The sequence below is a fragment of the Brassica napus genome, chromosome A2 (genome assembly GCF_020379485.1).
Source record: "Brassica napus cultivar Da-Ae chromosome A2, Da-Ae, whole genome shotgun sequence".
Taxonomy (NCBI): domain Eukaryota; kingdom Viridiplantae; phylum Streptophyta; class Magnoliopsida; order Brassicales; family Brassicaceae; genus Brassica; species Brassica napus.
Genome location: NC_063435.1, coordinates 26,509,890 through 26,530,220, shown reverse-complemented (window position 1 = coordinate 26,530,220; position 20,331 = coordinate 26,509,890). Strand labels below are relative to the sequence as shown.

Below are 20,331 nucleotides of genomic sequence, written 5' to 3'. Positions count from 1 at the left end.
TCTCTGTAATGAGTTGTGGAACCGCGGTAATAGTTACGGTAGTTTCGTTAGCAGACAGGAACCCCTGTTTCAGAAAGTTCTTTAGAGAAGCCGCTTTGAAAGCTTTAAATAGTTGCTGGTGGAATCAATCTTGAGAGCAATAACTTCTTGGTGGTTGAGGTTTGAATGCCAGATCTTCTACTAGTTTGCGGTAGAAGAGTATATATAAGGACCTCCTTAAGAACCTAGAAAGCTCTAAGCAGAGCTTCTATCTTCGAATCTCCGTTTTGAGGAAACCCTCGTTGTAGTGACAAGCTTAGTGACAAGCTTCAGCAAAGTTGGGGCCTGGGGGAAGGTCCGTTACAGTGAGGGGCGTAGCTTTGAATTGATCGGACCGGTTGGAAATCTCCATTGGACGAGTACCACGGCAAGGATGCGTCTCCGGCGGTCCCTCCGACCATGGTCGGGGGAAGAACCCGATGTGTAAAAGACCAGAGCGTAGAGTTGCCCTGTGGTTATTCCAAAAGAGGGAAAGAATTCGAAAAAACTCTCTGTTGACTTCTGGACTAAAGCAGGTTTCTAGGAAAGAATATTCTTTGATCTATCGGGTAAAGACTGCTCTCGAGAAGGTCGTCTGGGAGAGTTCCGCTTATCGTTCTTTTTATAGTAGTGCCATTCAGTTCCGGTTAAGATAAAATTAATAAACAATAATAAATTGAGTGATGATGAATTTTTTTTTTTTAAACACTAGTGATGATGAATTAATAGATTGATTTTATCAGTTTAATGTATCTTATATAAGGAAAAGAAAACTAAATTTACAAGAATTTGTATACTTAGATTTTAAAATAATGTAGTCAACATAATATAATTGTTATTTTCTTAAAAAAATTGAATTAAATTTTTATTGAAATTTAATTATTTCTTTTTACAAAATTTTTAAAATAGTTAAACCAATTACACATTTTTTAATCATAAACAAATAAAATTAAAATTTTAAAAATAATTATATTGAATATCGGCTAAAAATAAAAATTATTAATATCAAAATTATTATCACTGTGAAAGCCCATGAACCCACTAAACAGATTCAACCCTAATTGACTGAAAGCAGCACTATTTAAATCATAACTACATTTAGGGGAGGTTATTGTCAAATGATTTCTCATCAACTTTAGAAATTTTAAGATTTCATTGTTATTGGTTGACTGATTTTAACGATCTTACTAAAATCTCTTGTTATTGGTTTAAGAATTTTCAAAATCCATTTAAATCTCTTGTTATTCAAAAAGTTTAGTTACTATTGATTGTCGAGTTCTAACTAAATATAGTGTTATTGAAAGATGAATTATCTCTATTTTTACTTATAAGACATAATTTAAAAAAAAACGTGTATCCATTAGATTTTTAAAATCTATGTGATAGAAAATTTTAGAAAACAAAATAATCATTATTGCCAAATATCTTTTGCACTTTCAAGTTTCAACCCAAATCATATGTCCAAAACTATAATTCATTACATTTCATATAGTTACCTTTTTGAACGTATAATTATATTTTATTGTTTTATCGTTAAGTAAAAATATTTTTTTTGTAGTTTTCTAATTATATGTTTCTGAATTTGAACTTTTTATAAACTAATTTTCCAAACATTTTCAATTTTTTTGTGAATTTTTTCAAAAAAGAAAAATCAAAATCAAAAATATTTTTAAACTGTTTTTATTTTAAAGTTTATGTGTTTAAATATTTTTAAATTCAAGTAAATTTTCATCCATATATTTAATTTACAAAATAAATCATACAAAATAAATAATATAAATTCAAGAAGTAGCAATCTAAAAAAGTTATCATCAAGTTTTGTAAGTTAGTGTATATATAGCTACATTTGGCATGTTCTCGTTAAGATGAAATTAGTAAACAATGATAAACTGAGTGGCACATAACACCATCAATATCTAGGATTTTATGGTGGGGCCGAAGAACAACACTTGATCGATGAAACATCTTATTTTTCTCTTTCTTCAAACTCTTAGTCTCTTCATAATCAACACAATAATAGCATAAAATTCTCTCCAACATAATTATCGTGGAGTTGTCATGTCAATAATTAAAAAAAATTATACTACCAATCAAAACATTTTATTGTTTACACATCATTCCAAATTCTACACGTCAACTATCCAGAACCGTCTAACAGCACGCACAAGTAGAGCGGTCGAACAGGGCCCTGAAATATAAAAATAAAAAATTTAAGAATTTTTCAAAATATATAGACAAATTATGGTAAAAAACTTTAAAATTTTAGATATAATGCTAAATTTAGAACTTATAATTAAAAAAAAAATCAAACAAATTTATTAAATTTTAAAATTACGTGATAAAATATACGATTAATATATTTTTTTGAACAGGGCCTAAAATTAATTCGAGACTGCCCTGCAACTATCTATTCTCTGAATTCAATTAGTCTCTCTCAAATTCATTTGATTCATCATCTTCGTTCCATATGTATCTGGTGGATCGATTGAAAGTGGAGAAGAAATGCTTGGTATGCAAGCAAGAGTGGATGGGGATCTCATTTGCTCGGATCTTAACATTGTTGGCTTGGTACGGCTCATATAGTAATGGTGGGGATCTTCGATGGATTGTGAAGATTCCAGCTATGAGTGATGATGAAGAGCGGTAGCTCCGACGTCACTTTCTCCTCCACATCTCGGTTCTGTCACATAACAACAACAAGAGTAAAAATGACTCTATTACTCTATGGACAACAAATACGATGAATCCGGTGGTGATTAGTTTGCAAGAGGCAGTGGTGGTAACAATTGGAGACGAATGCAACGTCTTTTCTGCACACATGAACGAAGAGGAAGATTTGAAGGAAGAACCAAGAACAATACAAAGGCTGAAGGAGGAGAAGAAGAGAAGAGAAGAAAAAAGGAGGTGGTGGTGAGAAGCATCAGTGATTACCACATAAAGAAGATGGCGGCTTGGCTTTGGGTAGAAGGAGATAGATATACCCATATATTTTATACACGGATTATGCTAAAGTGAATAAAGGAACTGAGTTTTGATTTGATAAAAATAATTAATTAGACAAACCAAACCGGCTTTAGTAAATCGGATTATTACAATTTATTACTAAACTGGTGATATTGAAAACCATATAACATGACACTATTGGGAATCATAAGTAACATTCAAACATACAGAAGACCACACATCCACAATCTACAATTCTATCGAGGAGTGAAGAAGCCACAAACAATCAAATCGATGTTGAGATTATTTGATGAGTTGGTAAGCTCAAACTGAGCTGAGACTTCCTCAAGAATAATTTCCTTTGAAACTCAAGAAGAATTGGTCATACTATCTCTGGTTCTAACTGCTAAGAAGAGTCGGTCATACTAACTCTGGTCTAATTCTGATGCATATGGCCGGTCTCATTCTCAAAATTGGTAGCCAAGTTCATCAAAATGAAAGAGCAACTACATCAACAAATAAAAATGCACAAACATTTATGTGAAGAATTTGATTGAAAATATCATATTATATATTCTACGTAAAATATTTTTCAAAAACCAATACTAATATTGGTGATGGAGAATATTTACTGCAATCATTTTATAAAATATTTTTTTAACAAAGGCTAATTATTTAATTTACTACAATGTTGAATTTTAAATTTGGTAAACGAGAAAAGCTTAAGAAAATAAATGAAATGGACTTCTATCCTTGAACTTAAACTAATTTTTAAAATAAATAAATGATAAAGTATAAATATAAAAGTGATCTACACAAAAATTAGCGTATATCATTTAGTAAAAAGGATAGAATAAAAAATAAAAATAAGAATCAAATACATAAGTCTGATTATAAGTCGGATATCAAATACACATATTAAGAAAATAATTAAGTTTTCTATATTATTTTTATTAGAATTCCACATTATTTGGATCAATAAATAAGGTAAAGATAAGGATTGAATTTATTTTTAATATATAAAATGTAAAATTGATATTCATATTGAAACAAATTTTAAAATACAAAATACTTATATGAAACACAAGGAGAATAATTAGAGTATTGTAGATCACAAACTGAAAACAAAAACTCTAAAAAATAATTAAAAAAGACAATAAAATTTTACACCACAGAGAGAAAATGTGCAAAAAATTAACGTGGAAGCTAATTTGTTAGAGATTAATATCAAATAAATAGTTATATACAATAATCAAAATATAAAAAATACAATATATGTTTAGATTATAAATTTCTAGATACAAAAATTATATTAATAAATAAAAAATGGAGAAATACCCTTAGATACCCCTAAAATGTTTTGTCACAAATATAGCTCCTAAGAATCAAAATGATCAAAATATTTCATTAAAAAGGTAAATACACTAATACACACATAGTTAAATAATCTAGACATCTATGCTATTAAAGCAGGATCCTATTGTCATAATTACCTTAGGGGCATGTTTCCTTCACTAACATTGCATGTTTCATTAAGGACAATTAAGTGATATTAATAACAAATCTATATTGGGTCATTATTTTTGGATCCAGCCCAAATCAAATCTCTCTTGGGCCATTTGGGCCTATTAAAAAATCAGATTCAATTCTCACTTTTTTTTTTCCTTTGGGCCATTGAGTCCAAGTTCAAATAATTTTTTTTCAACTATTCTTAATTATTATTTTTTTCTTTTCTTAATATAATTTAAGCATTCATAAAAATAATTGAATTTTTTTTATTGAAAAGTATAAATCTTTATTAAAAGTATATAATTTTTAATTAAAATATTAACCCCATAATAAAATTAATTTATCAGAGTTATACCAACTTAATTCATTAAAAATAAAGTTTATTTTTTTAACATAAATAGTCATTTAAAATGAAATCGATAAATAAAGATAAAAATTTTAAGTCTTTTATAAATTAAAATACAAATATAGGAAAATATGACATTTACTAAATATTTGTCAATTGAAAAAATAATAATAATAAACCCGCGCTTTGAAAGCGCGGGTCAAAATCTAGTTAAGGTTTAAAGTTAAGGGATGGAGTTTAGGGGTAGGGTTTAAAATTTTGAAAAATAAAAAAATAAAATTAAAATTTTAAAAATAAACTTTTTTATAAATAGTTTCAAAAAGAATTTTGAATTTCAAAAAGAAAAATTGAAAAAAAAAGATTAAAAAAATTATGAAATTCTTATTTGATAGATTAAAAAATTATAAAAAAAGTTCAAATTTGAGAATATGTAATTCGAAATTATAGAGTTTTATTTTTTATTTACTAATTTTTTTTTTTATTATTTATATATAAGGGGTAGAAGTGTCTTTGGCTATTTAATAAAACCTATTTTGGTATTTTTTTTCTCATTGAAGATTTTTTTGTGACAAAAACTTTTAAAAAAAAACTATTTGGAAGAACTACCCATAAAAAAAATCTATACTGGTGAACTCTACACAATGGTCAAAGTCTTAAAAAAAAGCATTTTTCTATAATATGCAATCGAATAATATCTTAAATACATTCAACTACATTTTGATATTTAACAATATAACTATTTTACAAATATACACATCTGTTAACACAAATAAGTACCTTATTAGATTAAATATATTTCAAAACACATCATCTTATATTTAACAAATTTTTATATCAATTTTCGATTGAATTTTCTAAGTAACTAAATCTCGCGTTTTAAAAGCGTGGATCAAAATCTAGTAGTACTTAAGACCAATAAATTGGTGGGTTTAAGGTTCTCTAAGGAGGATGTAAGGAGAAATTAAGATAGTAAAGGAGGAGTCCCAACTTTGTTTACCTTTATAGATACATCAAACACAAGAAGGTGGTAAAACAAGAATGTAATCATCCAACATTTACACTACAGTTGAGGCAGTTTTTAATCAAGCCTCAACACTCCAATAGTGCTATCGCCATGTATAAAATGCAAGAACCCAAAAGAAGACTAATGAGCAAGTATTAACACCGGCGACCACCTCTGCAATTAAGAGCGCCAGCATTAGAGGTAATGACGCCAACAAGGGATGACGATTTGGCTGCCAAACTTGAAGCTCTAGCGTAGCTAGCTCCACGTCCTGAACCAGAACGTGTGAAGAAAGCACCGTTTAGGAAAAGATCTCCTTCTGATCTCCAGTTCCAATGCTTCCATTGCCAGTGTCCTGCATAGTCTCTCTTTGTCACCTGCCCACATAAACAGATCCCATCAGTTATATCTGTGGTTCTATTTGGCTACCATCATCATCTTTTAGACAGTGAGTTAAGACAAAAGACAAGATATATCAGTCCTTTGACTCTTGAGCTAGTCTTGTAGGAGCGTAAAGTAAGCACCTCTTTAGCAAAGCGGTTTCTAGGGGCAAGATATCTGTTTCCTTGACTATTGATGGTGGGACTTGCACTGCCACCAATTGCATACATTTCCCAATGTGTGTAGTCATTGTTTACTACATGGAAGTATCCATGCCTACACCTGTAATAAAAAAAAGTTCTGTCTTTCTGCAGTTTTGTCTCAAATGTTTTTAAATTTTATTCAAAAAACATACTAAAATAAATAGCTTTATATGTATATGTCTAAAGATTATAAGCTCTAAATTAGAAGTATAAATTTTTTTTGAAACACATTTAGAAGTATAATTAAGATTTAAATTTAGACCTTAATTTATATATATATTCACAAAAGTTTAAGATTTTTGGTTTTTTTGGTAAAAAAAGTTTAATATTTTATTTAGGGTTGGGGTCCTATTCGTTCCACTTGGCATCCTAAAAATACTAAAATCTTTCTGACAGTTAAGATGATAAATCATTCAAAGTATGTACCTTGGCATCCTCTGGATAAGACCTCTACCAAAATGGTTATAAGCAATAGTAACCTGCATCACCTTGTCCCTTGTGTAAGTATCACTATGCCCCAACAACATAACCTCGTTATGGTGCGTAAAGTAATTGTTAGAGATAGTAATGGCAGTGGAAGCCATAACAGCATCAATAAGCCCATCAGCGCAACTAGAGAGCGAGTTGTGATCAATCCAAATATGACTCGACCCAAAGATCGAGATCCCATCACCATCAGCCATCGTCCTCCACCCATAATGCGACGGAGAGCTTCTCACCATAGCGTTACCAGTAGGTTTGCAGTCATGAATATGAATCCCATGTATGATAATGTTCGTCACGTACTGTATCGTGATGCATGCACCGTTAGCTATGTGGACGTTGACGCCACGACCATCTATCGTCTTGAAGCTGTTCATGATGAGTTCTTGCTTCAGTGTTATGACCATGTCGCGTTTGAAGACGATCCAAAGAGGCTCGACTTGGATCACGGCGTGACGGAGTGTACCCGGTTTAGGGTTAACCGGGTTATCGTCGTTAGGGTCGCTTACTACGTAGTAACGTCCGTCTCTGCCGCCTATTGCGTTGCGTCCGAATCCGATTGAGCAGACGGCTAGGTGTTTTCGCCGGAGTTGCCATTTCCGGTCACAACGCCAGCAATCGTCGATGGGGTTACCGGTGGAGCAAGAGAAGTAACCTAACCTTCTCCGCATGGTACTGTTCCGAATGCTCCTGAAACAAATCAAAACCGGTTTAATTGAACCAAACTTATCTCAACGTAACCATTAAATTAAACAAAACCGGGCCCATGTTTTTGACTAGGCCACTTTAACATGAAACTATAGGATTACTGCGTCGGTGGGCACATTCATACATTTTAAATATGTGATGTAAATAATCGTTTAATAAGTTTCACATTATTGGGGATATTCTGTAACGAGATAAGACTGAAACTATTGTTATTCTGATGAGTACAAAGAACTGGGAGAACACTACACGAGGCATATGCATGGGCTTGTCGCAATTCACTGCTCCTAAAGATTAGGCGTTTGTTGGAACATTTACACATGTTTTCGGTTTCATAGCAAAAACATTACATATGTTCTTCTGGACCAACGTGTCTAATAATTCCATAAGATTTTCGCAAGCAATTATATTTACTACATGTGTTTTTTATATTTACCGTATATATTATTTCTATTTTTCAACTATATGATATGGTGCATTGCATTTAATGAGAAAATGGCATCCAAATCCAAATCCAACTCAACTAAATGAGCTCATGTACATGATGGTTGATGTTTTGGTCCACCCAGAGAAGTCTGAAACGCTCAGTAAGAATAAGCATTAAGAATTTATATCAACTACTAAAGTATTTACCCAATCAAAAACGAATTGAATATTATTATTTTGTTTTTGACATATAACCCTTAGAGATAACTATATAGTATATTAGTATGTAAACTATATAACAAAATAAACATATTCCATTCGTTTTCTCCTGTGAGTGGGAACCAAGAAACTACTTCTAGTTTTTCATATGAAAATACTTATACTAAAACTACTATTCTACAAAGCAAAGTATTCTAGTTAAAAACAGTTAATTGTATTATAGCATTTGTGAAATATTTGACGGAAAAAACCCGAAAAAAAATATTTTATGGAAATTAAAATATTTTACGGAAAATCAAAACTCTTCCATTTTTTTGAAAAAGTGTTCTAGTTAATAACAGTTAAATTGCATAAATAGAAATCTTTATCTTTTGTATAAATGAAGAAATAGATAAAGTAAAAAAGATTTGTAAAAAAAAAAGATAAAGAGAAAGTAGGAAAAAAAAAGAATTGTGGTCTAGTGGTTGGCCCTATGGATTGAACCCTTTGACCAGAATGTATAAAAATTCTTACACAAGCACCATGTGAGCTCTGCTCCACATAAATACAAGTTACCTGTTTTTCAAATTCTTTTTATTTATTTATTAATTATTTACAAAAGAAGATCACAGGAATCTATCCAACCAGACGTCACGAGATGCTGGTCCTTTAAGAGTTAAACTTTAATTTATTGTTTTACCAACTACCCAATCGCAATAGATCAAACAGATGATTACTGTTTAATTAGCAACATACATTACATTATCACACTATTCTAATAAAGCTAGAATTAAAAATTGTATGCAACATAAATACTCACATGTCCACCATGGCAGCTACTTCGTCTGGATTCTCAACTGCATGTTCATGCCATGTTTCATTGGACCTGAAACGCAATTAAATAGTTTACTATATTAAACAAAACTATAATTACTATCTCTAAACCCGAAATGAAACAACTCAATAGCATAAAAGCAATATACTAAAGCCTCGAGAACCACTACTAATATAGAAGTCTTGGCGTGTTGCATTTACCAATAATAACAACACACTTTTGTTTGAGCACACGGATCTGTTCATGGTCAATAAAAAGATCGTAAACTACAAGAATTTTTAGATCTGTAATACAAAATGAAGCTATACTGATCAGTAGTTCAAAGAAAAAAATATGGATTCTTTGGAGCTTCAATGCTATTTTCTATGAACCAGATCACGTAAAACAGTTGACCCCAAACTGAGCTAAGAACATTCTATGTAATAAGCAATTAATCGATGATACCTGGTGGAATCGACGCCAGCAAAGAGCATTGTTAGGAGTAATGCTGAAGCAAAGAGGACAAGTACTTGCGTGGTAGCCATTGTTCTTGCTCTGTTTTGTGATGTTTCTTTGTCTCTGTCCGAGCCAGAGGCTTTTGTCAGTCTATTCTGTTGAAAGAAGAAGAAGAAGTATGAGAAGAGTTTAAGAATGGGCTTTGGTGGGAGGAGTTATTATATAAGAGAGATCGGGAGTGACATGGCTTAATTAATTATTAAGAACATAAAACTCAAAATAGCTGGATAATGACATAAATTTTTCACCATAGTGTTAAGAGTTATTGTTTCACATTTATAACGCTCAAGGTTGAAAATGTAGGTGATGCGACAAGAGACAAACTATACAAACAAGAAGATAGGTTGTACAAACTCGTTCTTTTTTCAATAAAAGCTGCAATACTAATGAGAATCAATACTATACATGCAAATATTTCACATTTTTTATATTCTGTACTTGCTAAGAAAACAATATATGTTTCACATAACATACGTTTCAGAATTAACACAATGTATCTTGTTCTATTGTCAGAAAACTACCAACATGTTAAAAGGTTTAGTGGTTTATACTACTTCACACCGTTAGATGATGGGCTCAAAACTCTGCAATTAGAGTTCAGATGTTGAGAAACAAATTTAAAATAATAAACAACTGCCAAACAAACTGATTATTTAGAACTATTGGTACATATATTATCCTGAATCTGTGGAACTAGTGATTTATTTATCAAAAATCACGATTTTTAAATCAGAAACTCCATAATTTGATTATACAAATAATTGCACATGAACCACTTTTATTTTTGTTCAATGCCTAATCAGATTAGGCTAATCTTATCCAAATTTTTACTGAACAAAACAAATCTCGCTTTTTTCTACTTTGCATCTTTCATCTCCAACTGCTTTAAATTTTCTCACTGGGCATCTCCCTCTCTCTATCACGTGCGGTAGGCCAGGTGGATCACGTGCCGAGCGGCTTGTCATTCATACACGTTCTTCTCATAAAAAGTCTCCACGTCATTGTTTAACGTATAATAAATGTATATATCTGTTCGTCGGCGGCGAATGTCCGGAAAACACGCCGGTGATGAGCTCAATGTGGCAGATTACACAAACTAACCAATCAAGGTTGCGTGTATACCTTGAAGACCCAATCATCATCGTTTGTACATATTTTCTGACGTTTTTTAAAGAACACACTAAAACTCGGCCACGGTTTAGTATGATGCCAAGAAAGAAAAGTTAAACAAATTAAAGGAAGAGTTTTATCAACAGCTAAAATAATATGTTAATATGTCACAATTATATATTTGTAACTGTATATTATATACGTTTTATTATACTGATTTGTCGACAAAGAAATTATAACAATTTGAGACAGGATAAAAAAATTTATAAACAATTCTAAAATATAGTATTACTTATTTGCACCCAAAAAATCTACGATAAACAGTTTTACAAGTATTATGTCCACAAGACGTATTTTTAATCTTTAATTCACGAAATTATGGTGAATGACTATATTTGCACCACATTAAAGATCTTCAGAAAACTTGCAACCATTAATATGCTAAAAATGGTTTCTTCTATTAGTCAAACTTCATAACTGAACTGATGTAGAAGCACTGAAAACTAACTAATTCACTATTGGACCAAACGGACTTCCACATTTGCTATTATAAATGAATTGCACAATGTTATGAAAAGGTATGGTATAAAATTATTATGTGAAGTCCGATATCCATTAAGGTCCACCCAAAAAATTTGGATGCCTGAAAAGTATATCATGTTTCGGCAAAATGTGATGTGGATGTACATATTGTAATTTTAGGTTTGTATATCTATATATAAGAAATGTAATATAAAAATTAAAAGTGATTTCTATTCATTGTATGTTATTTTCTGGTAAAATAACACACACATATATATATTTAATATTTAAATTTAGTGTATAATATTTTTTTAATGAAAATGTATAAGATCTATTTTAAAAAGTTTTATCTAACATTTAATAGATTTTTTTTTTTTTGGTTTTTGTTTCACTTTCGTGAAAGAAATTTGGATGGGCTATTAACATGGATAACAAGTATATCTACGATAATCCACAAATTTGGATCTAAAGAGTTATAGCACAGACTGCACAGTTTTGATGATTTCAGATCTCTTCCAGCACTAGATGTATAAATAAAAAAAATCATAAGAATGCTGTATATGATCACTATTATTGAATAGTGTCAGAAACAAATGAAATGCATGATTATATATAGATTATCACAATCTCTGACAAGTTTTTTTTGCCCACGATCCTTAAGAAGTTTAACGTAACTTAGCACATTTTCTGGGTAATTGTAGATTTTCTTAAATTTGAACCAAGTCAAGTAGTAGCTTTTAGTTTTTAAACACAAAACAAAAAAGTAGTAGTTTAATTATAGTTAGCGGCTGGTACTATTTATTGTTTTTTTATAAGGTTAAATATCATATCACTAATAATTTACAGTAGAAAATGTTAAAAACTATACAATACATATCTAAATAAGCTCTAATTTACGCTCACACAATCAGTTGATTCATAAATTTCCACATGTTGGACAAAGACTTCAAGACTGACCAACATTAATGTTTAATGCTATTATGAAAACAATATTGAGTTCGGCCAACAACGGATTATGTCATGTGTGAGTGTTTTTCATTATCTTGTATAACATTTTGTGGTTTTCTTTCTTCATTCAATAGTAAATTACTGGATAATAATAATTGACAGTTAAAGTCATCAAGTTATAGGTCTTACATAGTCCAACGTCCACATGAAAAATATCATCTTCTATTCAATGCAGATTAGCTTCTCCATGTGGGCATTATAATTGTATACATCCACGTTAGGGCGACTCTCATGCAGAGTAAGAAACATATATGCGATCAGTGTGTCAAGTGTGAGAACATCAATGTATGTGAAATGTGGGCACAGTCGATATCTTTTCCCGCTGATCTAACAAGTAACAATATACCTTACGTTATAAATGGAGGGATAGATCAAGACAGTGATCGTTACCGTTCTCACTAGTCACCACGTTATAGTTATGATCCAAAACTTGAACAAGTTGTTGACCAAAATACTCTCCTTTGACATATCTACTTAACGCGACATGAGCACCGTTGGATCTGAAGATAGGATGGTTAGGATGAGGAGCTGGAAAGCAGCCAACTGAGGCAGAAGATGGGTAGCTTAAGATGGCCAATTGATGTGGAGAAGGAGAAGGAGAAGATAAGAATAGAGGTAGCGTGTGAAGAAAGTCATTGTTGTTGACAAAATCGTAAGCCCTCTTGGCTCTTCTTGCAGCTGTTCTCTCCTTCTTGTGGGCGTTCTGGTGGCCTCCTAGGGCTTGTGAACTCTGGAACTTTCTTGAACAAAAGAGGCAGCGGAATACTCTAGAAGATGTGTCTTCTTGTCTCTTGATCTCTTGTTCTTCCTCCTCTTCTTCTACTTGATGGTGATGATGATCATCTTCCATTGTCTGTTATCTATACACACCAAAAAGATACTAAACATAATATTAACTTCCAATGAGTGTCAAAACAACATGGAGAGTCAAGCCTAAACTGATAAATAATGAAAAGGATATGAAAATGTATATACCTTGAGAGGTGAAGACTAAGAGAGAGAGAGAGAATGTGTGTGTGTGTGTGTGTTGTGGACTTGGAAAGATGAGTTTAAAAGGGCAAGGGAAAAGAAGAGAAGTCAAGTTAAGATGGCGTTTGAAGAGAGTTGGAAAATATGATGTATCTGAAGCTGTGAGTGGACTCATTAGTGTTGTTAGTATTAAGTGTTCTGTTCTGTTTGCACAGCCAACTTTGGGAGCAGGTTCTTTTACCTGTATGGGCTTTGGGAACAGAGAAGATAAGAGAGAGTCAGAGATAAAGAGAATGCATAAACAGTGGTGCATGTTGTTAAGAAAAATAATGATTGGTGAGAAAGAAAGAGACTTCTGAATTGGAAAACGGAACTTCTTTTTTTTTTGTCTTGAGATTAGCAGTTTTGTTTATTTTGCTTAAATGGAGCTCTTGCTTGGCATAATCAGAAAGATCCTCTTTTGTTAATGTTGACAATGCCTTTAATGAACTTAAGACTTCTTCATTTGTCTTTTAATTTAGCACATATAAGGAATAAGGATCATATGATTATATCCTTTAAACAAGTGTAACTGAGATACATCAAGGACATTAATCTTTTAAACAAGGACTAGAAGTCTAGAATCCTGATGCCAAAATATGTGTAAGAAAAAGGAAGGATGTTCCATAACTTGATAAGCAAATGGGCAAACTGTTATGATGGGTCCTGCCTGCCTGCCTGACTGTTAGCACCGCCCACTTCCCTTGCAACTTGTCTCCACACCTAGTTGGCTACTTCTCATTCACACAACAAAAATGTAGTAAGCCATTGGGCTTTATGTTTATGGATTTATCTCGGCCCATTTAGATTTGCTCCTATTTATGTTCTCTATTCCCCCATTTTTAGAATTAGGACATTTGTCAATAACAATAAATCTAAACCAAGGTCCAAGTGCGACAAAACCTTGAAGTTACACTTGTAGAAATCTTGTACACATTTGATGAAACTCTTCTCTGTAATAGATAATACAAAATAAAGTTATGTAACAATACCGTTAGAAGCAAGAAAGAAAGGGAAGGGTAGGTAGCATGAGACGATGAAAAGACATTTAAGAGGAGGTTAGGTAAGAAGAGTGGTGGAGGAGCAAAAGAGTATGCGAGTAGTGTTAAACTCTAAAGCCACGTCACTTCTTTCTCTGTCTCTCTTTTGTTTGTTGGTTAGATTTAACTTTGAACATTTGGTGTGGTAGCTACTACTACTAGCTACCATCTTCTCTTCTCTCAACATTTGCGTATATGTTTAACATTGTCTACATATACCTGTCTTTTGTGACGCTTACTTAATTACCACTAGAAGGCTCTTTTACTAAGCTCGCTCATCACGTCCGGTAATTTTCTCAAGCCCTCTTTTTTTTTTTTGCTAAGAATGTAAATATCATTTAAAGAAATGAACGGTTTAGACTTTCGTATTACAAATTATCAAACCTATCTCTGTGTTCTGTTATTGCAAGTCGTGAACCATGCAATCTTTGCACACTATCATGGGAAGCTCCGTGACTAAACTCCGTTTTGTTTGTATCCCAAAATTGATGCATGTTTTGAGATTGCATATTCTATTTGTAAAGCTATTTCTTGGAGTCAGTCCATTTTATATTCTTTATAAGTTTTTCTTCCTAAACAAACCATACTCCTACCGTATTCAAGCAATCTACTAAAAACATGACGTTGTTGCCTTCTTTCTAGTCAAAACGGCGTGTAGTTTTTCTTTTCCTACGTGCTCGTCAATGAATCTCCTAAAAACATGACGTTGTTGCCTTCTTTCTACTCAAAACGACGTGTAGTTTTTTCTTTTCCTACGTGGCTGGTTTGGTGCTCATTGCCATGTCTAATGCCCGCCTCGCTCGTAACGGCGTGAGTTTCTGTCGGGACGAAAACATGAAAAAAAAAGACGGACCTAATTATAACGCCGTTAACTTCCTTTTTTACCAAACGACAAGACAAGGTTGGCAAATAACAACCAGCCAATCAGACCAGAGTAGGCAGAAACGATCAATCGAGAACACTGAGGATCCTAAGCCTTCATATACTTACAAACCCAGTTGAATTTTCCCAGAAAGTTTTCTCCTTTTTTCTTGAATTAAGCTTAACAGTTAGAAAAGATGGAGAAAGCCACTGAAAGGCAGAAGATTTTACTTCGTCATCTCAATCCACTTTCTTCTTCTCCTCCTCCTTATAAACCTACCCTTCTCTCCGTAAGTTCAGTTTCAGCGGATCTTCGAGAGCTTTTTGCGTTGACATTTTACATTAATGAGTAAAAAAAGACTAGATTTTGAAACTGTTGCTGAAAGAAACTTGTTTCTTTAGGCTGTGAACTGTGCTGCTGAGCTTTCCTCAATGGCTGCCTTCGGAGACGACGTTGTGATCGTTGCGTAAGTCATTAACTAACCAACTCTTTTGAGTTTTACTTCACTTTCTTGATTCTTCCTTGACCTCTCTTTCAGGGCGTACCGCACTGCCATTTGTAAAGCTAAGCGTGGAGGGTTCAAAGATACTCTCCCAGATGATCTTCTCGCTTCTGTTCTCAAGGTAAAACCTTGCCTTGCTTGTAGTGTATGTACATTGGGAGTAAGTATATCTTGTTTCTTATGTTTTGGTTCTTTAATTAGGCTGTGGTGGAAAGGACGTCTTTGGATCCAAGTGAAGTTGGGGATATCGTTGTTGGTACTGTTATAGCTCCTGGCTCTCAGAGAGCCATGGAGTGTAGAGTAGCTGCATTCTTTGCTGGCTTTCCTGGTAAACTTAAAACTGATTCTTTCTTACAAACATCTGTTGTTGATGATAACTAAACGTCTGCTTCTTTTACGAGATAGACTCTGTGCCGATTAGAACTGTCAACAGACAATGCTCATCAGGACTACAAGCAGTTGCTGATGTTGCTGCTTCCATCAGAGCTGGATATTACGACATTGGTAACAAGACTCACCTTTAACTGGACTTAACCAGATTAACTCTCTCTCTTAGCTTTGTCTATGTTGTTAACTGCACAGGTATTGGTGCTGGAGTGGAGTCAATGTCAACTGATCATATTCCTGGAGGCGGATTTAACACCACAAACCCGAGGGTACGTTATCTTTTATCTCAATGAATGTGTTATAAAGTAACTCAACAACAGAGTTTTGGTGATGATTTTGTGATGGGAACAGGCACAAGAGTTTCCTGGAGCTCGTGACTGCTTGCTTCCAATGGGCATTACCTCTGAAAACGTTGCAGAGAGATACGGTGTCACAAGAGAAGAGCAGGACATGGCTGCGGTTAGCTTTCATCTCCTTTACCCACTCTTGTCTCTTATATTCTCATACTGATTCAGTAAAGAATCAGGTGGAGTCTCACAAGCGTGCTGCAGCTGCAAACGCCTCTGGTAAACTCAAGGATGAGATAGTTCCTGTTGCTACTAAGGTAGAAACAAGAAGCTCTATACTTCCTTTTTTTGGTTAGAGCTTTCTTTATAAACGATTTGTTCTTGAGACAGATTGTTGACCCGGTGACAAAAGCAGAGAAGCCAATTGTTGTTTCTGTTGATGATGGTGTACGTCCAAACTCAAACATGGCTGATCTGGCAAAGCTGAAGACAGTCTTTAAACCTAATGGTTCAACCACAGCAGGTGAGAGAAAGAACTTTCCACCTTTCACTGAACATAGATTGAACCATTTGTGTGTATTGAGTAGGTAATGCTAGTCAGATTAGTGATGGTGCTGGAGCTGTACTGCTAATGAAGAGGAGCTTGGCCATGAAGAAGGGACTTCCCATTCTTGGAGTTTTCAGGTGAATGAGTATAGACAAACATTTTAACAGTTCAAGAAACAGTTCTGATGCCAAATACAATGCAGGAGCTTTGCTGTTACTGGTGTGGATCCGGCTGTAATGGGTATCGGTCCAGCTTACGCCATTCCCGCTGCAGCCAACCTTGCAGGACTCAAAGTTAGCGATATCGATCTATTTGAGATCAATGAGGCATTTGCATCTCAGTATGTGTACTGTTGCAAGAAGCTGGAGCTGGATGTGGAAAAGGTCAATGTTAATGGAGGAGCCATTGCTATTGGCCATCCTCTGGGTGCTACAGGTTACTACTACTCCCACAAGCTTCTCTTACCAGTTGTTAACATGTAGTATGAATACAAGCTAACAGAGTTTTTTTATCTCTTTGCTCAGGAGCTCGATGTGTTGCGACATTGTTGCATGAGATGAAACGGAGAGGGAAAGACTGCCGCTTTGGAGTGATTTCAATGTGCATAGGCACTGGTATGGGAGCTGCAGCTGTGTTTGAGAGAGGAGACTCTGTTGATGACCTGTCCAATGCCCGTGTGGTGGCTAATGGGAGCGGTCATTAGAACAAGGTTGGAATAAGGAGAAGCAATGAAAGCATTAAGTCAAATAAAAAAGTGTGAAGCTTAAGCTCTTTCACAACAATTTGTAATTCTGAATTTAAAATGTATCAACTAGTACTTGTGTGTGAACAAAGAGTCAAATGCTAAAAACCAAAGTTACATCTTTCCTCCTCACACAAGTCTTTAACATACTAATCAATCCTCTCACTCTACGTCTTCTGGAGCTCCACCAGGCACCAACTGCAACACAACAATTTTCAATACAGTCGTCTTAGCATTTGAATTGTCAAAGCATAAACGAGTAACCAATTTGTTACAATCCTAAACAGGATAACAACAAGAAGCTTTAGACTTACAATGGCGATGTTGTTGCCGTTGAGGAGAATCTGATCAAGCTTTGTGACACGACTTCCTTCAGCTGTAATCTCACTGCACAGAGTGAGACATGCTTAGTTAGTTAGTTATATACTAAGTCAAAAAAATGGCAACACCACGAATCTTTGAGTTCATATCTACAAAGCATCAAGTTCTTAAAGCATCAAATCACTAACACACACACACAAATGTTCCACTCTAAAGAAGAAGATATGATCCTCATGTCATCTTAAATCTTATATCATTCAATCAACTAGTGAGAAACCTAGCACTTAAGAAACATATCTCCAAACCAGAAAGCTCCTAAAGCATTAAATTACTAAGCCATATTCAGAACATAAACAAAAGTTCCAGTCTAAACCAAAAAAGATCCGATCTTTATGTCATTCTTCAGCAAAGCAATGAACTTTTAATGGAAACTAATTAAAGTATAATGCTTTAAGACTTACTACTCGGTGACATCCTCAAGGACCATGTTGACGTAAACGTCGAAGCCTTTGAGAACACCTACGAGCTCCTTATCTCCTTTCATTATCACCCTTATCTTCGACCCTATGCACCTGTCGATTAGCTCTGCACCAACACCAAATAATTGGGGGGCAAAATCTTCAGATCCGGTTATTCGATTTGGCTCTGTGTAAAGTGCACAAGAAGAAGAGTGGATGGATACCTGATGGAAGAAGCTGCGAAGGATTGTTGCTCGCCATTACGAAGAGAGTAAGAAAGAAAGCGTTTCGATTTTGCTCTGCTTCTTCTCTTTTTGATTTTAGGGTTATTGTTAGACTACGACGACGACGATCGTATAGTGGTTTTTAATTTAAAGAAATACGCGAGAAGACCCTCTAACTATCTATTGTTTTGCAAGATCGACCTTTAACTATATAAATGTTATAGGTAAACCTTCCATCTAATTTTTTTTTCTTCACCAAATATTCATTAAAAGCAAATAGAAACTGGGGTCAAGTTGATAATAACTACATTTTACAAATGGCAATAATGTAAAGTTTGAATATTTCATCAGATTAAAAAAAAAATACAAGTTTTTTTTTGAAAAAAAGAAAATCCATATGTGGACTCTTCTAGTTAGAGCATTTCCGTTTGTTCAAAAAAAGTTCGGATCATTTCCACTAAGAAATATTTTATGAGTATCTAAGAATTTAAAAAAAGAGTGACATAATCATTCAAAATAGAGATTTGTAGATACTCATGATTTACTTTTATATATTACGTTAAAATTTAGATATTTCAAAAAAAAAATTAGCTATTGAAATCTAAATCTATTTTATTAAAAGAGGAACATGATCTATTGATATAGGTATTGTCCAACTATTTTAATACAATTATTATAATTTATTATGAATTATTTAAGAGAAATACAATACAAAAAATATAAATATAAAAATTAAATTTCTAAAAAAAATGTAAAACAAAAAATATACTCTCCTTTAAAAGTGGATCCAAAATCTAGTACATAATTAAAATTAGTTTAATATTCTTGAGTTCAAATACTTACATTAGATATTTTTGGCACAAAACTTAGATTCATCCCTATAGTGAACTCTCAAATGCACCTTTATTATTAACACTAATCAAATTGCCATGTAAGATTAGTAAATAAAGAAGGAATTAAAACTAACAAAAAAAGGAAAATAGCTGAAAAATAAGAAAGGAGACATTGCCATTAGAAAAGGATTAGAACGTGATCTCCATGGCTTCTTCTTCTTCGTCGCCCAATTTCGGTTTCACCTTCTCCAAACCAAATCAAGCCATGTTTGACGGCGATGACAACAATCTGCAACGGCTTCTGAGTAGCTAAGCTTCTTCTTTGCCGAAAGATTATCAATATCACGTTCTGATAATCACATTATTTTTCTGATAATCACAATTCCTGAAAATCATTATGATGCTCTGTTTTTATGAGAAGAAAACAGAATATTTACAATTTATTTTTATTGAATATTGTTGTTTACACACATAGTGGTTAGCAAGACAAACACACCTTGTGGTCGGTAGTGAAAATGATTTCTTGACCTTAGGTTCTTGTCTAAACCCTCTTTTGAGCATACATAAACTATCTTTACTAGCTTCTGGTTTTTTCTCGAAGTCCGTTGTCTCCTTACGTCGAAACCATAATTGCCTCCATACTTTCTATAAGCTTTATATGCAGACTCATTAGAACTAAACTTCATTCCAATCAAGACCGTCCCTGAAAAATGCTTAGTGAAACATTTGCAACATGTTTCCAAATTGTTTTTAAAAAATTACATACATATAGGCCTGCAAAACAAATTTTAGGCCCCTAAATTTATAAAAATAATTTTTTTACATAGAAACAGCCATAGGTTCCCAAAATTGCAGGACCGGCCCTGATTCCAATACATAATTCATAGCTTTTCTGATTTTCATTGTTTGCCTCTAAAGCATCAACATCTTCAGTC

The 20,331-nt window shown here is 33.4% G+C and overlaps 4 protein-coding genes across 6 annotated transcripts; 1 reads left to right on the top strand and 3 right to left on the bottom strand.

Moving 5' to 3' along the window:
• Window positions 1–5,791: 5,791 nt before the first annotated feature.
• On the bottom strand, window positions 5,792–9,758 carry LOC106403184 (probable pectate lyase 20). Its single transcript, XM_013844025.3, has 5 exons — window positions 9,495–9,758; window positions 9,036–9,101; window positions 6,830–7,576; window positions 6,344–6,482; window positions 5,792–6,196 (listed from the first exon to the last, which is right to left on the bottom strand). The coding sequence occupies exons 1-5, from the start codon at window positions 9,572–9,574 to the stop codon at window positions 5,975–5,977; spliced, it is 1,254 nt and encodes a 417-aa protein (XP_013699479.1). The 5' UTR covers window positions 9,575–9,758; the 3' UTR covers window positions 5,792–5,974.
• A 2,093-nt stretch (window positions 9,759–11,851) lies between these two features.
• On the bottom strand, window positions 11,852–13,470 carry LOC106425085 (protein LATE FLOWERING). Of its 2 annotated transcripts, none has more exons than XM_022709279.2 (2): window positions 13,161–13,470; window positions 11,852–13,065 (listed from the first exon to the last, which is right to left on the bottom strand). In XM_022709279.2, the coding sequence occupies exon 2, from the start codon at window positions 13,033–13,035 to the stop codon at window positions 12,538–12,540; it is 498 nt and encodes a 165-aa protein (XP_022565000.1). In that variant the 5' UTR covers window positions 13,036–13,065; window positions 13,161–13,470; the 3' UTR covers window positions 11,852–12,537. The 2 variants fall into 2 exon arrangements, with proteins under 2 accessions (XP_022565000.1, XP_013721264.1); XM_013865810.3 differs by having other exon boundaries at window positions 11,852–13,045.
• Window positions 13,471–14,328: 858 nt separating this feature from the next.
• On the top strand, window positions 14,329–17,681 carry LOC106403192 (3-ketoacyl-CoA thiolase 5, peroxisomal). Of its 2 annotated transcripts, none has more exons than XM_013844047.2 (12): window positions 14,329–14,520; window positions 15,497–15,561; window positions 15,634–15,718; window positions 15,799–15,925; window positions 16,003–16,101; window positions 16,180–16,253; window positions 16,336–16,443; window positions 16,511–16,588; window positions 16,662–16,794; window positions 16,859–16,955; window positions 17,021–17,253; window positions 17,343–17,681. In XM_013844047.2, the coding sequence occupies exons 2-12, from the start codon at window positions 15,527–15,529 to the stop codon at window positions 17,519–17,521; spliced, it is 1,248 nt and encodes a 415-aa protein (XP_013699501.1). In that variant the 5' UTR covers window positions 14,329–14,520; window positions 15,497–15,526; the 3' UTR covers window positions 17,522–17,681. The 2 variants fall into 2 exon arrangements, with proteins under 2 accessions (XP_013699501.1, XP_013699492.1); XM_013844038.2 differs by lacking the exon at window positions 14,329–14,520 and adding an exon at window positions 15,125–15,384.
• LOC106403204 (sm-like protein LSM5) lies at window positions 17,535–20,019 on the bottom strand. The gene is made up of 5 exons (XM_013844056.2): window positions 19,893–20,019; window positions 18,564–19,781; window positions 18,343–18,466; window positions 17,875–17,947; window positions 17,535–17,758 (listed from the first exon to the last, which is right to left on the bottom strand). The coding sequence occupies exons 2-5, from the start codon at window positions 18,598–18,600 to the stop codon at window positions 17,723–17,725; spliced, it is 270 nt and encodes an 89-aa protein (XP_013699510.1). The 5' UTR covers window positions 18,601–19,781; window positions 19,893–20,019; the 3' UTR covers window positions 17,535–17,722.
• Window positions 20,020–20,331: the final 312 nt, after the last annotated feature.

Bases quoted from the DNA above. Each gene is read 5' to 3' on its own strand.
- LOC106425085 (XM_022709279.2), bottom strand. From the start codon at position 13,035: ATGGAAGATGATCATCATCACCATCAAGTAGAAGAAGAGGAGGAAGAA.
- LOC106403192 (XM_013844038.2), top strand. From the start codon at position 15,292: ATGGAGAAAGCCACTGAAAGGCAGAAGATTTTACTTCGTCATCTCAAT. The intron at 16,102-16,179 runs GTAACAAGACTC...TTAACTGCACAG, and splicing joins AGCTGGATATTACGACATTG to GTATTGGTGCTGGAGTGGAG. The intron at 17,254-17,342 runs GTTACTACTACT...CTCTTTGCTCAG, and splicing joins CCATCCTCTGGGTGCTACAG to GAGCTCGATGTGTTGCGACA.
- LOC106403184 (XM_013844025.3), bottom strand. From the start codon at position 9,574: ATGGCTACCACGCAAGTACTTGTCCTCTTTGCTTCAGCATTACTCCTA. The intron at 6,483-6,829 runs GTACATACTTTG...TTTTTATTACAG, and splicing joins CTTATCCAGAGGATGCCAAG to GTGTAGGCATGGATACTTCC. The intron at 6,197-6,343 runs GTGCTTACTTTA...TTATGTGGGCAG, and splicing joins GAAACCGCTTTGCTAAAGAG to GTGACAAAGAGAGACTATGC.
- LOC106403204 (XM_013844056.2), bottom strand. From the start codon at position 18,600: ATGGCGAGCAACAATCCTTCGCAGCTTCTTCCATCAG. The intron at 18,467-18,563 runs GTATCCATCCAC...GTGTTGGTGCAG, and splicing joins TTCGCAGCTTCTTCCATCAG to AGCTAATCGACAGGTGCATA. The intron at 17,948-18,342 runs GTAAGTCTTAAA...CACTCTGTGCAG, and splicing joins CTTGAGGATGTCACCGAGTA to TGAGATTACAGCTGAAGGAA.